At 40.7% G+C, this 17754-nt stretch overlaps 1 protein-coding gene across 1 annotated transcript in view; it reads right to left on the minus strand.

Annotated features, from left to right (window-relative positions):
• LOC138614593 (cadherin-12-like) overlaps positions 1-17754 on the minus strand; it is a 61169-nt gene that overhangs the window by 6662 nt on the left and 36753 nt on the right. Inside the window, exons 7-10 of the mRNA XM_069688126.1 lie at positions 11233-11486; positions 10184-10320; positions 4986-5107; positions 1201-1315 (exon numbers count right to left, since the gene is read on the minus strand). Of these exons, the coding sequence (XP_069544227.1) occupies positions 1201-1315; positions 4986-5107; positions 10184-10320; positions 11233-11486 (628 nt within the window). The remainder of the gene's footprint in view (positions 1-1200; positions 1316-4985; positions 5108-10183; positions 10321-11232; positions 11487-17754) is intronic.

Here is a 17754-nt window from a genome sequence, read left to right on the forward strand (position 1 = left end):
GTGTGATTGGTGAAACCTGTCCTGAGCTCATTCACACTGATCAGCCACAATACCACTGATATTTGGTCCCTCTCATTTAAATGAATTGGGTGCCGATTTGATAAATAATGAGCCACTGAAAGCACTCGAGAAGGGATCTCTGTGATGATGATACCACAAGCAAAACCTTTTTCAGCATTCATAAGGTCGACAAATGAGTGTAGAAATGACTAACCCTAAGTGGAAAACTATCCTGAGGTCTGATGGATCACAATCTGAGATTCTGTTTGGAAATCATGGATGCTGCATCCTCCAGGTTAAAGAGGAGAGGGACCATCCAGCTTGTTATTAGTGCACAGTTCTAAAGCCAGCATCTGTGATGGTACAGGGATGCATTAGTGCGCATGGCATGGGTAGCTTGAACATCTGGAAGGAAGCATTAATGCTGAATGATATATTCAGGTTTTGGAGCAACATATGCTGCCATCCAGACAACGTCTCTTTCAGGGAAGGTCTTGTTTATTTCAGCAGAACAACGTCCAACCACATTCTGCACGTATTCCAACAGCATGGTTCTCTAGTAGAAGAGGCCACTGATAAACTGGCCTCCTGCAGTCCAGACCTGTCAATCATTGAAAACATCTGGAGCATCAGGACATGAACAATACAACAAAGGAGACCTTGAACTGTTGAGCAGCTCAAATCCTCTATCAGGCAATAATGGGACCACATTTCACTTTCTAAACTCCAGAAACTGGTCTCCTCAGTTCCCCAACGTTTCCAGAGTGTTGTTAAAAGAAGAGTTGATGCAGCTCAGTGGTGAACATGATCCTGGAACAACTTTATAGAGACGTGATGCTGCATCAGATTCAAAATCAGCAGACATTTTTCATAAACCAATAACATTTCTCAGTTTCAAAATTGTATATGTGGTCTTTGGTCTATTTTCAATAAAACATAGGTTTATATTATTTGCAAATCATCACATTCTGTTTTTATTTACATTTTACACAACGTCACTACTTCTTTTGGAAACAGGGTTTTAAATCCGATATTTCATTTTTTTTTTTTTTAGCTGTTTTTGGTCTCCACCAACTCAGAATAATGAAAAAGGCCTGACATCTGAACAATGACCTGACACTCACTATCGCGCTCCATAAAACTGACGAGAGCTGCAGATTCCGTTTATAGGTCTTTTCCTCTAATGTCTCTTTGACTTACTTCCAAAGTCTCGAACAGTGAAGTTCCTGTTACGGAGCTCTTTGGGAGACTTGAAGAAGAATCTCTGGCCAACAGGAGGACAGTCTTTGTCCACCGCACCGACCGTCTGAATCACCTGGACAGGTAGCATACAGAAAAAACATCTGTTCAGCATAAATCCAGCCCAGTCTCTTGTACTGCACTCAGCAGTCCACTAGAGGGCAGCAGGTGTTTATGACTGTTTGTGTTTTTATTAAACACAAAACAAAACGTTTCCACAAAACAAACAAATTCACATAACAGCAACTAATGCAGTAATACAATTTAAAAGAAAACCATAACATCACACACAAACACACATATGCATGTACATACACGTTAAGTCAAGCCTAGTAATGTAATACTAACATACTAAATCAAATTAAATGCCACAGCTTCTAAAAGTTAATGTGGTGTCATAGGGATGTCAGAATTAATCATAACTCAGTGTCTCAAGTCTTTGATATTTCCAACCAAACCCATTTATTTATACTCAAGTTCTGTTTACCTTTCATAATTCATTTTTCCTCAATGTAATCATGTCTAAGATATAAAATAAAGGAGTTCAAAGCCAGCTTTTTTGAGGAGTTGAATGTGTAAATTTTGCCACGTAATACAACAATGTTCAATAACAGTTTTTTGTTTTCCTGAAATCCCCAAATACTATTAAAAGGAGATAGAGGTAAAAAAAAATATTGCTTGCTCAGTTAACAGATTTGCCACCTGCTGCCAAAATAATGCAACGACCGGACATTAACAGAATAAATGCAGAAGGTTTTTGTCCAAGGAAGAAGAGCATCAAACATACTTTCCCAATATGTATAGGAGCGATTTGGAAGAGACATTATATTTTTAGAGGACATAAAAAAGATATGAACATCAGAAGTAATTTTAAAGTTCACCATCCATTAATAATTTTAATTGTCCTGATGTTTTTTAATCAGACTTCACCACACCAAAGGGCTTGCAGATAATAGCTGCATTTAGAAATGTCTTGTACAAATTGCATCATATTTTAAAATGAAGTAGTCATATCCAAGAAAACATCCTTTGACATCCAATATATCATTCACAAAAGGAATATGCTTCTTCATAAATAAAAGCCAATATAAAGATTTCTCATCACTACAGATGTTTTCATTTAGCCACAACTACTGTTGTTTGGCTTCGTCTGAAGTTTTTGGTGGAAGAATTGAAACCGGAGCATCATTGAGTTTAGACAGAATGGGAACAGATTTAAAAATAAGTTTATTACAGTTTCTATAGAGCTCTGAGATAATTGAAAAGGGGATAAAATTTCACCACAAATTCGTTTTTTCTAACCAAAAACAACCTGGATGAGAACCAGGTAGGGTTATTGTTTTTATTTTTTATTTTTATTTGTATTGTTATTTATTTATTCAGGTTTATTATTCCAAATGAACCTGAGGATTTTCTTTTCTCAAAGAAAAGTAGCATCAGGAGAAGGCAAAGACAAAACACAGTCAGTAAACTGTGACGTTATCAAGGAGTTCATTATTATAACTTTACCATATATTTATACATATTCACCTTCCCAGACATGGATCATTTTATCTACTTTGTTTCATATCTAAGTTAGCTTCACTAAAGGTTTTTGATCTTTTGTGAAATCCCAAAAGATTTAAAGGGCCATCCGACTATTTAATTGGAACCAGGCAGGGAAGACAAATATTTGATATTTTAATGATCCAAGAAAACAACATTTCTCATAGTTCGGCTTCAGGTCTGATATGGAGAAAAAAAGATTGAACTGTAGAATAAGAGTTTCTAAAGATGGGGCGTGGTTTGTGTTGACTTGGGTCAGAAGTCGGTGCATGTCACATGACCTGTCTCATGTGACAGAGGTCATCTGATGAAGAACAGGACAGAAGTTGTGGACTCTTGGTGTGTAATATTAACCACATGATTGTTTTAGGACATGATGCAAAAACGTGACATTGACAAGCTGCCCTCTAGTGGACTGGCAGGTATAGTACATGCTTTGACATGAAATCATGGTACCTAAATAAGAACAGACAGATACGTTTAGCTGCTTGTGAATATACAACCAGTAGCTCCACCCCAGAGATCTGATTGGTCAACTGTATATTTGGAACAAATCATGATGACATCACATCCTGCTCATCACTACAAATATCACTCCACCTCCTCAATGTGAATATAGAACTAGAATAGAGTTTCATATAATATGTACTATAATGTAGTTTCTACTTGTTATAGTTCTATTAAATGACCCATTTGGTGAAGTCGGGTCTCTTTTGGTCCTTTTTGGTCGCTCCGAGCACCCGTACCGTAACACCACGGATAGTCACGCACTTACAATCCTAGCGGAGGCTAGCTGGACCGGTTTGGTTTGAACACATGACACGGAGCTAAAATGTTAAAAACACATGAGAACATGGATATCTTTGTTCATCAGATATCTTTGTTCATCAGATATCTTTGTTCATCAGATATCTTTGTTCATCAGATATCTTAGTTCATCAGATATCTTTGTTCATCAGATATCTTTGTTCATCAGATATCTTTGTTCATCAGATATCTTTTTTCATCAGATGTCTTTTTTCATCAGATATCTTTGTTCATCAGATATCTTTGTTCCTCAGATATCTTTGTTCATCAGATATCTTTGTTCCAACCAGACTGAACTAGCTGATCAGTTTAGTGTTTCTATGTTCTGTATTTATTCAGTTGGAGACGAGAAATCCTCTCTGTTGCTAGGTGGTTGCTAAGGGTCCGACTACTTTCTCGTGTAGTAAACATTGCATTCGTTACATAAGAGTCTGCTGAGGATACTGATTGCTTTCAAGTTCTTAGTGATACCCCATGTGTTACCACGGAAACGGAGATCACACTAACAAAGTGTTTTATATTTTAGAGTGAATTGCTCCACAATATGAACACATTTAGATACATATTTAATTTAGTTGGTAACTTGTATAATATTACACTCGGTCCTGACCACATCACTGTCGTGCCAATAATGACGTTATAGCAGAGGTCTTCAACAGGGGGTCCGTGACCCCCAGGGGGTCTGTAGAGGTACTGCAGGGGGTCTGTGAAATTTTTGGTTGATTAGAGAATTTTTCAATTTTTCCCCCAATTTTTTTTCCCCACAAATTTAAATGTCTTTAAATAGACATCAACATGAATCCAACATGTCGTAGCGGATGGATGAATGGAGGCAGAAGATGTTATCTTTCAGTCAGAAATGCACATTCAGCAGGAGACCAGCCTAGACCTGTCCCTCCAAGCCTAGACCTGTCCCTCCATTCCTGGACCTGTCCCTCAAAGCCTGGACCTGTCCCTCCATTCCTGGACCTGTCCCTCCAATCCTGGACCTGCCTGTCCCTCCATTCCTGGACCTGCCTGTCCCTCCATTCCTGGACCTGTCCTTTCAAGCCTCCTGCACTGCTCCAGTTTAATATAAAACACTATTTTATACAGTATCTATCGTTGGGGTCCCTGCTCCATCTCTTTATCAGTTTGGGGGTCCTTGGCCTGAAGACCCCTGCGTTAAAGAACTCCCTCTGGTGAAATATTGCTTGTGATTAAAACATAGCCAGTTTGAATGAAGTGGCTGTTTTTCTTCCTGACTGAAGGAATGTGAACCATTTGAATCCTCTCTGAGGAGAGAGCCCAGATAAAACAGGAAGTGATTCTCAACTTAATGGCAGTATTGTGTGTAGAATCGCTTTATTGGTGTTTGCACTGCTCTTGGTATAAAATCTGAAGATTCAGTTTACCTGTCCAATTCTGGAGTTTTCACAAACGAATGTGTCTGAAGGAATCGCCAGCTCGGGAGGGAACTCGTTCACATCCAACACGTTGATGCTCACCGACACTTTGGTGGACAGCAGAGGGTTGTCTGAGGAGCCACAGTCAAGTGTTAGGGACACAGCGTGGTACGTTCATCAAACATACATCCAGTCTGACAGTGATGTTGACATCGTTTCTAACATGTCACTCACAAACCAACTCTTTCATCAGCTCCTCTGTTCGGGTCCAGACTCTTCAGGACAGAACAAACCCTTAACTACGCAGTACCATCGACCTCAGTGTGTTGGGTTGTGCACAGATGTCCCTGGGTTGTACTGTGTTGTCTGAACCACACCGCTGTCGGCTTTCAGTTAACACCATAATGGGCAAACAAACTAATCTAGTTTGCTAAAAACACCTGCAGATGAACGATGTCTGCAGAAAACAACTTGAAGACACATGTGGTTTCAGGTACCAGATGCAAAACGTAGATGCTTCACTAAATTCCTTTGCAGCGGTACACAGGAAGTCCTCTGGGGAAGCAGGAAGTGACCGCACAGCATGAAGGAGCTAAAGTCAAGGCTAACACGAGAGCTACCTTACTAAATAACAAAATTAAGTTAATTGTAATCAGTTGCAGTTAATGAGAATAAATCTGTAATTAAAGTACACCTGACGTACGAGGGCGGATCAGTAAGTTCAGAGATTGTTCCTGAACGATGAGCAGCAGGAAGGAAGAACCATGAAGACAAAGTTTTATACATTTCATCGCTTTATCAAAGCGAGTTACACATGGGTTTCCATCCATCCATCCATTATCTACACCCGCTTTATCCTGAATAGGGTCATGGGGGGAGGGGGGGTATCCCAGCTCACTTTGAGCGAAGGCAGGGTTCACCTGGACAGGTCACCAGTCCATCACAGGGACACATAGAGACAGACAGAAACAAAGATCGTTCACACCTCAGGGCAATTTGTAGAACCACCAGTTAACCTGAGGTTCATGTTTCTGGATGTTGGGAGGAAGCCGGAGTACCGAGAGAACCCACGCAGGCACACGGAGAACATGCAAACTCCACACAGAACGGCCCGGATTCCAACCCAGAACCTTTTTGCTGTGAAGCAATGATGCTAACCACTGAACCACGGTACTTCCCCCCACACATGGGTTTGTAAAAGTTAATAAAAGATCAAAGTTAGTCAGTGTTGACTTCTGTCGGGAGGTTTACACACTCGTTTTAGAATGTTCAGCTTTATTTCCCAGTTTAAAATATTTGATAGAAAAGCAGTCGAATCAAATGTAAAAAGTTACTTTGATGAAGTAATAAAAATAGTTACATTATTATTACATTTGTAACAGCGTAACTAGTAATCTGTAAGTCATGAACATTTCAAATGTAACTTTCAGCACACTGGACAGAGACACATCCTCTAAAGACCAAGAGACCTGGACTGACGGCGGATGGTGAAGGAACCAATTGGACCGCTGACTGAAGCACTATTCACCTGTCACAGGGCCAGTACAAGTACAACGTCACTAAAAATGGTAAAAAAAAATACAATAAAAGAGTTGTGACTGCTGTACTTGATGTCCTATTTAGTCCGGGGAGAAGTTCACAAAGAGAAACAACCAAGTAATGAGGTACCAAAAAGGTTTTGGTTGGTTTGGACTTTACTTTAATGTCCCTATAATTCTTGCAGTGACCCTGATCCTGAAATATGAACTGACCGACAGACAGATACAGACGTAGTAAAGTATTTATAACATGAGCTGTAAAACATTAAATATCTTACAGAGGAAAGATGTATTTTTTAATGTCTTTTTTTCAGAACTAAACTGATTTAAATCTGCTGCTATTTTCTCCTGCTGATCCAGATGTAACTTCAGCTGTGGCCAATAGATGGAGTCATGTATGCATCACATGTTAAGATGATCCTCAGCGACAGGTGTGTGTGTGTGTGTGTGTGTGTGTGTGTGTGTGTGTGTGTGTGTGTGTGTGTGTGTGTGTGTGTGTGTGTGTGTGCGTGCGTGTGTGTGCGTGTGTGTGTGTGTGTGTGTGTGTGTGTGTGTGTGTGTGTGTGTGTGTGTGTGTGTGTCTGTTTCTGTATGTGTATGTGTGTGTATGTGTCTGTGTGTTTATATATATGTGTTTGTGTGCGTATGTGTGTGTGTGTGTGTCGTACTCATTAAGTTTGGTTGTTATGATGATGTTGTTGGTGTGTAGTGCCGTGGCCAAGTTTAAGGAAGCAGTTACATGTTTATCCTCTTCGATGCCGTGTGTTAAAGCAGTGGAAGACATCTACGTTGATCTTAGTCCCACACAAGTGGATCATCTGGTAGAAAACACTGCAGTATCTCTGCTCCAACTCTAGATGATGTCGCCCCTCTGAAGAAGAGAGTCATGAACCAGAGGAAGTTGTCTCCATGGTACAACTCAGAACTACGCTCTGCTAGGCAGCGACTAGAAAGATGGAAAGGAAATGGAGTTCCACTAATTTAGAAGAATTTCACCTGCCTGGAAGGAGAGTCTAATATTATATAAGAAAGCTCTTCGTAAGGCCAGAACTTTATATTATTCATCATTAATAGAGGACAACAAGAACAACCCCAGGTTTCTTTTCATCACTGTAGCAGGCTGACAAAGAGTCCCAGTTCTGTTGAGTCCTCTATTCCTTCAGCTCTCAGCAGTAATGACTTCATTAACTTCTTTACTAATAAAATTCTTACTATCAGGGAGAGAATCGGGCCGACCCTTCCTGACACCATCACTGATGTGTTGCTAAGCAACAGCAGCCCTGAAAGCAACTGCAGGACCAGATGTAAACTTGGAACATTTCTCTCCTGTTGAGCTCTCTGAGTTAACTAGAATTATTTCTTCATCTGGATCCTCTAGCTGTCTGTTAGATCTCATCCCAACTAAACTTTTTAAGGAAGTCTTCCCTTTAATTAATACTTCCATATTAGATCAGATCAACCTATCTATTGTAACCAGCTATGTACCGCAGGCTTTTAAAGTGGCTGCAATTAAACCTTTACTTAAAAAGATGACTCTTGATCAGCTGTTTTAGGAAACTACAGACCAATTTACAACCTGACGTTTATTTCTAAAATCCTTGAAAAAGTTGTTTCAAATCAACTTTGTGATCATTTCCAAAGGAATGATCTGTTTGAAGATTTTCAGTCTTTAGAGTTCATCGTAGCACAGAAACAGCTCTGGTGAAAGTTACCAACGACCTTTTATTATCCTCAGATAATGGACTTGTCTCTGTACTTGTTCTTCTGGACCTCAGTGCTGCTTTTGATACGATTGATCATACGATCTTATTACAGAGATTAGAAGACGTTACGAGGATTAAAGGAACTGCATTAGACTGGTTCAAATCCTACTTATCAGATAGATTCCAGTTTGTCCATGTCAACAATGAGTCTTCCAGACAAACAAGAGTTAGTTATGGAGTTCCACAAGGCTCAGTGTTAGGCCCAATACTTTTTACTTTGTACATGCTTCCATTAGGAGATGTCATCAGGAAGCACTGCATCAACTTCCACTGTTATGCAGATGACACTCAGCTGTATCTTTCTATAAAACCAGATGAAACTAATCAGTTAGTAAAACTTGAAGCCTGTCTAAAAGACATAAAGGTCTGGATGACCAAAAACTTCCTGCTTCTAAATTCAGACAAAACAGAAGTTCTTGTACTTGGTCCTAAACACCTCAGAAACTCTTTCTGTAATCACTTAGTTACTCTAGATGACGTTGTCTTGGCCTCCAGCAAAACTGTGAGGAACCTTGGAGTCATCTTTGATGAGGATTTGTCCTTTAGACACCATATAAAGCAAATCTCCAGAACTGCCTTCTTTCATCTACGTATCATTAATAAAATCAGGAAAATCCTTCCTCAGCGTGACGCAGAAAAAAATCATTCATGTGTTTGTTACTTCTAGACTAGATTATTGTAATTCCTTGTTGTTAGGATGTCCAAATTACTCATTAAAAACCTGCAGCTGATCCAAAATTCTGCAGCAAGAGTACTGACGGGATTTATCAAGAGAGATCATATTTCTCCAGTTTTATCTTCTCTTCACTGGCTTCCTGTGAAATCAAGAATAGAATTTAAAATTCTCTTGATGTCTTACAAAGCCCTGCATGACCAGGCTCCATCATATCTTAGAGATCTTATAGAACCATATAATCCTAGCAGAGCACTTCTCTCTCAGTTCGCTGGTCTACTTGTGGTTCCTGGAGTTTCCAGAAGTAGAATGGGAGGCGGAGCTTCAGTTTTCAGGCTCCTCCCCTGTGGAACCAGCTCCCAGTTTGTGTTGGAGGGTCAGAAACCCTCTCTAGCTTTAAGATTAGACTCAAAACATTCCTTTTTGATGAAGCCTATAGTTAGGGCTGGCTCAGGTAGACCTGAACCAACCCTTAGTTATGCTGTTATAGGCCGAGGCTGCTGGGGGACCTCGTTACATGCTGAGCTTCTTTTCTTTCCTCCTACTCTTTAACTGACTCATACCTCACCATCTTCTTCTCTCCCATAGTTTCTTCTTATTATCTGTTGTCTCCATTCAGTTCCTTCGGTCGTATAGTTTCTGTTCTTTCTTTTCCAGATGTCCCGTCATGGAGCTGCATGTCTCTGCTCTGCGCTTGTCGTCTCCACCAACAGTTCTTCTCTTCTATCTCTATGCTGTCCTTTTCTCTCTCTGCTCTCTCTCTCGAGGCAGATGCTCCGCCCACCTCTGATCCTGGTTCTGTTAACAGATGCTCCGCCCACCTCTGATCCTGGTTCTGTTAACAGATGCTCCGCCCACCTCTGATCCTGGTTCTGTTAACAGATGCTCCGCCCACCTCTGATCCTGGTTCTGTTAACAGATGCTCCACCCACCTCTGATCCTGGTTCTGTTAACAGATGCTCCGCCCACCTCTGATCCTGGTTCTGTTGGAGGTTTTTCTCCCTTAAAGAGGAGTTTTTACCTCCTAGTTTAGGTGGGAATTGTTGAATTGTTGAATTGTTGGTTTCTCTGTATAATATTGTAAAGTCTTGCTGTAAAGACTTTAACGTGTTAATTGCCATGAAATAACCTGTGTTGTGATTTGGCGCTATATAAATAAAGTTGAATTAAATTGAATTGAATAGTACTCAGAGTTTGGTTGTTATGGTGATGTTGTTGGTGTGTAGTACTCACTGAGTTTGGTTGCCACCACGGTGATGTTGTGTTGAACAGCTGTCTCTCTGTCCAGGTAATCGTTGGTAGAAATGGTTCCCTCCAAATTGTCGATGTCGAAGCAGCTGTCAGCTTCCGTCTGCCACTCCAACAGATACCTGTAGAGACAAGGCAAGAGTAGAGGACAGGTGTTGATCTGTGTCATCAGATCTAAGAAGTTCTTTCAGTGCAGCAGAGGAACACACAACTGTATATGTGTTCATACCAACAGCTTCTATCAATTTATTTACAGTATGTCCTATAATCCCAGACCAACTTGGATCTCCACCTGCAATATGTTGACAGGGCAGCAGACGTTTTCCTTCAGTGTAACACACTCTCAGTGTTTAATTCATGCTATTTTAATTAAGTTTTAATCAGTACTCTCACTGAGCTGCTGGTCATGTTATCCACAGACAATTCTGACAAACGTTAAGTCAACCGTGTTTACTCATGTTGACAAAGAGACGGACAGACATACTTTGAGCAGGGTTAATGGTTAACTAGGAATCATTTTCACTTGTCTTAATATTTTAACATATTTATTTTATGTCTTTTATAGTTGACAGCAAACAGTTCAAGTCTTTTCCTATTGACAGTCTGCAGAGTGGATGAACTGTGGCAATGGGATTTACGGACAGTTGTGCCCTTTTCAATATGTTTATCGGAAAAATTGAATTGCTCTTCACTTTTTTTGACTTATTTATTTGTTTTGTTTGCTGTACCAAAAATGTACAGACCCGGGACTCCAACATGTTTAATTCAACCAATCACAGGAGAGCTCTTGTGTTTGTGACACATGTCGATGTTGGAGTGAAGGTAGAGAGCTTCAGTTTAAAGGGTGATTTACAAAAGCACAGAGAACATCCATGAGTGTGAAGGTAATTCATCTGGAGGGTAAATAAAGCATGTTGCATTCATATCAGCCCTCCAGGACCACACATTAAATAACCCGGTTAAATATATACATGTTATACATATTTATGATATCTGCTCTAATTTCCTCCTGCAGCTGAAGAAGAGCTTGTTACCGGACAGCACTGCTGCTCGCATCCAGGTCGTGAGCCGTCACCGAGCCGATAATGCTTCCTGGAGGCGTGTCCTCGTACACGTCCATGGAGTAGGACGGTTTGGTGAAGACAGGCGGCTCATCCACGTCCAGCACGTTGACTTTGACCGTCACCGAGTCCCTGAAGGGGCCCAGGTGGAGGAACCGGGGGTCCAGCTGGGCGTTGGACGCTTCCACTTTAAACATGTACGACTTCTTGGTTTCATAGTCGAGGGTCTGAAGAAACACAGGAACAAAGACAAGAGAGGAGGAGGGATGAAACCCAAAGACAACAGAGCTGGACAGACAGGTAGATCACACAGTGACCTTTGACCACCGTCTGTTACATCTCAAAGACCGAGCGGTTGGTCATAGATTACAGCCCTGCTCAGGTTTACTGGCTGGGAAGTAGATTTAACAGTTCAGTCTGTGATGAAGATCAGGATCTTCGTCACAGACTGAGGTCCCGTCACCTGATTCTGAGATGGAGGTCAAAGAAGTTACCATGAAAAGATAAAGCGAGTGTGATGCCACCTCAGTTCCATGTTTGTTGCTCAGTGCTTCATATTTAACTAAAAACAGCTGACTTTAATAGAACCCCATTAACACCCAAATTAAATATTATTTTAATTTAAATATAATGCTGAGTTGTCTCCCACACTTTTCAAGCTGAAAACAAGCTTTTAAACATAAATAAGTGACTGAAGCACATGTACTATAGTCACATTCAGCTTCATCCTGCTCCACTATGGAGGAACGACATGACAGTTACAGTCAGTGGGTGAATGAAGCAGACACAATAATTAGTGCCGGCACTGAGAGGATTCTGTAACCTCATCCTGTATATCTACACACATTCAATAATTTCATTTCTACATCTCAGGCATGATGCAAAGATCACCTGCCTGATTGTTGCATAGAAACGGTGACTACTTCATATATTAATTCCTCCCAGCAGAGACTTCAAAAGCAACATGTTTGGTTCCTGAAGTCCAGTCAGTGTGATGAACGCTCAGCTCTCTGAGCACTTCGGACACAGAGGAAGTTGGATTTCCATTCTTCATCTGCTTATGAACACACCGGAAACACACACTGTACCGATACACATTCAGATACACACACGTCACAGGCAGTTTACCTGCAGCTGCTGGAGACAGTGGACACTGTTGTCACTGAAACCATGAGGAGGAGACACACACACACACACACACACACACACACACACACACACACACACACACACACACACACACACACACACACACACACACACACACACACACACACACACACACACACACACACACACAGGGTGACCCATCCCTCCTGGTTCCTAACCATCAGCACCACACACACTCCAAACTGACTCACTGCTCCTGCTTCATGTCACATGATCTCTGTTCCACACCTGACATGTGTTCATACACACACACATACACACTAGATGACACCCTGCCGTTTATTTGATCACTTTGTATTTGATTGTACATTCAATGTTGAACAAAAGTGAATGCGGCCAAAGTCCTTCAGCGTTTTCTAGCTGTTGATATGTGATATTGGTTTTAGTTATTGATGTAATCATTGACTTCCATATCAGTAGTTCAGTATATATAGTGAGTCTGATTAGTGTCTGATGATGACTGACACCTGTCCAGTCAGATGAGATCAGTGGTGCCGTTCTTATCAGCTGATGTAGACACAACGTCACCATTGGTCAGATGAGGAATAGTAAACCAGGGACTCTCTTGTGTTATTCGCACTGACTTCCATAAAACCTGCTATATTTATGTTTAATTACTTTCTCCAATATATTCCTCCAGCTCCGCTGTCACAAGGACAGATACAGGAGATCATTCCTGCCCACTGCAATAAGACTGTACAATAACTCACCTCTGGCAAAATCCATCACATAACAATAACACTGTTGACTGTGTTTCTTGGTTTGTTTGTATATTATATATATAGATATATACTGTACTGTATATACTGTGCATTTTATATTTATATTTTTTACTGCTATTTACTGCTATTTTATTTTATTGCTTTTCTATTATTATATTATTCTATTCTATTCTATTTTATTATTATTTTATTCTATTGTTTCTATTATTGTCTTATTGCTTCTGTATGTATGCTGCTGTAGCGAAAAAATTTCCCCTCGGGGATTAATAAAGTATATACCTACCTACCTACCTACCTAATTACATTAAACTTTGGGTCGGCACACAAAGGCTGCTGGGAGATGATTAGCTCCTGCAGCTAACGGGTTATTTGTCATTGTGTGGAGCTGAGCTTCTAATTCAGTTCCTCACCTCCAACATGTGGAAAGACTGCGAGCAGAATTATCTCTGCAGGAGGTGGAGGAACAAACAGGTGAGCAGCAGAGGGACAGAAACCACCGCTAACTGCTACGCTAGCATGTTAAGTACCAAATAACGTGACCCGATTATCTCTCACATCAGATGTGACACGCTGCCCAAGGAAAAAATCCATGTCTTAGGCCTCCTCGGTCACCTCCCTCCCTCTGAAAGAGGTGAAACATGAACCGAGTGGCAGGAGGTAAATACACCTGCACCAGGTGGTCACCTGTTCCTCTACTGCAGCGAGCTGCAGACCACCGATTTGCATGAAGAGCCAATGAATGATATGCTGTACTGACTGGGAAGAAAAACATGAGACTACGAGCAAAACACTCCACAAAAAGATGGAGGATTTCATTATAAAAACCTCCTGGACTCTTAAAAAATAATGTTTTTTATTCTTAAAAGCAATTTGACAAACACACAGGTGACTATCTGACAGATGGATGCAACATATTTCCTCATGACTGAGACAGTGACTTATAATAATACATAATAAAGGACAGTTAGAGATATAATATATGGACATATAATAACAATAAAGATTCAGGCCGAGGAGGAGGAGGAGGAGTGGCAGCAATCTTCCACTCAAGTTTATCAATTAATCCAAAGCCTAAATTTAGTTCTAAATCATTTGAGAGTCTGACTCTTAGTCAGGCTGACAAAGAGTCCCAGTTCTGTTGAGTCCTCTATTCCTTCAGCTCTCAGCAGTAATGACTTCATTAACTTCTTTACTAATGAAATTCTTACTATCAGGGAGAGAATCGGGCCGACCCTTCCTGACACCATCACTGATGTGTTGCTAAGCAACAGCAGCCCTGAAAGCAACTGTAGGACCAGATGTAAACTTGGAACATTTCTCTCCTGTTGAGCTCTCTGAGTTAACTAGAATTATTTCTTCATCTGGATCCTCTAGCTGTCTGTTAGATCTCATCCCAACTAAACTTTTTAAGGAAGTCTTCCCTTTAATTAATACTTCCATATTAGATCAGATCAACCTATCTATTGTAACCAGCTATGTACCGCAGGCTTTTAAAGTGGCTGTAATTAAATATTTACTTAAAAAGACGACTTTTGATCAGCTGTTTTAGGAAACTACAGATCAATTTACAACCTGACGTTTATTTCTAAAATCCTTGAAAAAGTTGTTTCAAATCAACTTTGTGATCATTTCCAAAGGAATGATCTGTTTGAAGATTTTCAGTCTTTAGGTAGGCAGGCAGGTAGGTAGGTATATACTTTATTAATCCCCGAGGGGAAATGTTTTTGCCACGGCAGCATACATACAGAAGCAATAATAGTAACAATAGAGTTCATCATAGCACAGAAACAGCTCTGGTGAAAGTTACTAACGACCTTTTATTATCCTCAGATAATGGACTCGTCTCTGTACTTGTTCTTCTGGACCTCAGTGCTGCTTTTGATACGATTGATCATACGATCTTATTACAGAGATTAGAAGACGTTACGAGGATTAAAGGAACTGCATTAGACTGGTTAAAATCCTACTTATCTGATAGATTCCAGTTTGTCCATGTCAACAATGAGTCTTCCAGACAAACAAGAGTTAGTTATGGAGTTCCACAAGGCTCAGTGTTAGGCCCAATACTTTTTACTTTGTACATGCTTCCATTAGCAGATGTCATCAGGAAGCACTGCATCAACTTCCACTGTTATGCAGATGACACTCAGCTGTATCTTTCTATAAAACCAGATGAAACTAATCAGTTAGTAAAACTTGAAGCCTGTCTAAAAGACATAAAGGCCTGGATGACCAAAAACTTCCTGCTTCGAAATTCAGACAAAACAGAAGTTCTTGTACTTGGTCCTAAACACCTCAGAAACTCTTTCTGTAATCACTTAGTTACTGTAGATGACGTTGTCTTGGCCTCCAGCAAAACTGTGAGGAACCTTGGAGTTATCTTTGATGAGGATTTGTCCTTTAGACACCAGATAAAGCAAATCTCCAGAACTGCCTTCTTTCATCTACGTAATATTAATAAAATCAGGAAAATCCTTCCTCAGCGTGACGCAGAAAAACTCATTCATGTATTTGTTACTTCTAGGCTAGATTATTGTAATTCCTTGTTGTTAGGATGTCCAAATTACTCATTAAAAACCTGCAGCTGATCCAAAATTCTGCAGCAAGAGTACTGACGGGATTTATCAAGAGAGATCATATTTCTCCAGTTTTATCTTCTCTTCACTGGCTTCCTGTGAAATCAAGAATAGAGTTTAAAATTCTCTTGATGACTTACAAAGCTCTACATGACCAGGCTCCATCATATCTTAGAGATCTTATAGAACCATATAATCCTAGCAGAGCACTTCTCTCTCAGTACGCTGGTCTACTTGTGGTTCCCAGTTTCCAGAAGTAGAATGGGAGGCGGAGCTTCAGTTTTCAGGCTCCTCCCCTGTGGAACCAGCTCCCAGTTTGTGTTGGAGGGGCAGAAACCCTCTCTAGCTTTAAGATTAGACTCAAAACGTTCCTTTTTGATGAAGCCTATAGTTAGGGCTGGCTCAGGTAGACCTGAACCAACCCTTAGTTATGCTGTTATAGGCCGAGGCTGCTGGGGGACCTCGTTACATGCTGAGCTTCTTTTCTTTCCTCCTACTCTTTAACTGACTCATACCTCACCATCTTCTTCTCTCCCATAGTTTCTTCTTATTGTCTGTTGTCTCCATTCAGTTCCTTCGCTCGTGTAGTTTCTGTTCTTTCTTTTCCAGATGTCCCGTCATGGAGCTGCATGTCTCTGCTCTGTGATTGTCGTCTCCACCAACAGTTCTTCTCTTCTATCTCTCTGCTGTCCTTTTCTCTCTCTGCTCTCCTCTCACCCCAACCGGTCGAGGCAGATGGACGTCCACCTCTGATCCTGGTTCTGATAACAGATGCTCCGCCCACCTCTGATCCTGGTTCTGTTAACAGATGCTCCACCCACCTCTGATCCTGGTTTTGTTAACAGATGCTCCACCCACCTCTGATCCTGGTTCTGTCGGAGGTTTCTTCCTGTTAAAGGGAGTTTTTCCCTCCTAGTTTATGTGGGAATTGTTGAATTGTTGAATTGTTGAATTGTTGAATTGTTGAATTGTTGGTTTCTCTGTATAATATTGTAAAGTCTTGCTGTAAAGACTTTAATGTGTTAAGTGCCATGAAATAACCTTTGTTGTGAGTTGGCGCTATGTAAATAAAGTTGAATTGAATTTAATTATTAAAACAAACCCACTGAAGACTGACAAAACACTTTAGAACAATGCTTACAACTATTCACAAATCAAACCCATAACACAAACCTGTCAACCTGAGTAGCATCTCTGAACTGCTCAACGTTTCCCTCTTGAACTTTGAATCAACATAAAATAGATGGCGTCCTGAGACAGCTTCATGTTCTCATTCTGTTCTACTCTTTGATGAAGAGTCCTGCAGGAACCTGCAGCTCTCTCCTCAGAGAAGCTTCGCAGCTACAGACCACACAAACAACTACATTTGTAGCTCCAGCCAGAGCAGGTAGAAACACACCTGGACTTGTTGGATATACCCGATGAGAGATTGCAGCAAATACTAAAACGAGTTTAACTGCACAGTTTACAGTAAACCCTCCAGGATGCAGTTAGCTTGAAATGATGCTTACAAAATATTAAACATAATCAAATATTGCAGTAATTTTGGCTGTTATTGAACATGAATTCAATATTTTTAGATTTTTGTCCCTGACATTGGACCAGTTTAGAGACAACCGTTTTAAAAGTTAGTTTAGATCTGAACTTGCGTGCTAAAACATCACTGAACCAAAAGTCTAATCTTTCAGTCAGTTGCATTAAAAAAAAAGCTCCTGAGCTGCCTTTTTGTCTTCCAGCAGCGAGCGGGGACAGGGTGTCAGCCCCGGATTCATGACTTCTCTCATCTCTGAAATAGGAGACGTAGCTGGCTAAGTTTTGTGCTCACAAAGTAGCTGTCGTGTCTGCTCTGGTTTAGAGGAGAGTCTGAAATAAAAGCCTCCGCAGCATCTAATGTTAAACTGCTTGATGTGATGTGACATGTTGGCTGGGTACTCCAGTGTGTGTGTGTGTGTGTGTGTGTGTGTGTGTGTGTGTGTGTGTGTGTGTGTGTGTGTGTGTGTGTGTGTGTGTGTGTGTGTGTGTGTGTG

Source organism: Brachyistius frenatus, unplaced genomic scaffold (assembly GCF_029030835.1).
Source record: "Brachyistius frenatus isolate BFR_SWC_R1_liver_20210118 unplaced genomic scaffold, ASM2903083v1 Contig_530, whole genome shotgun sequence".
In the NCBI taxonomy this organism is placed as follows: domain Eukaryota; kingdom Metazoa; phylum Chordata; class Actinopteri; family Embiotocidae; genus Brachyistius; species Brachyistius frenatus.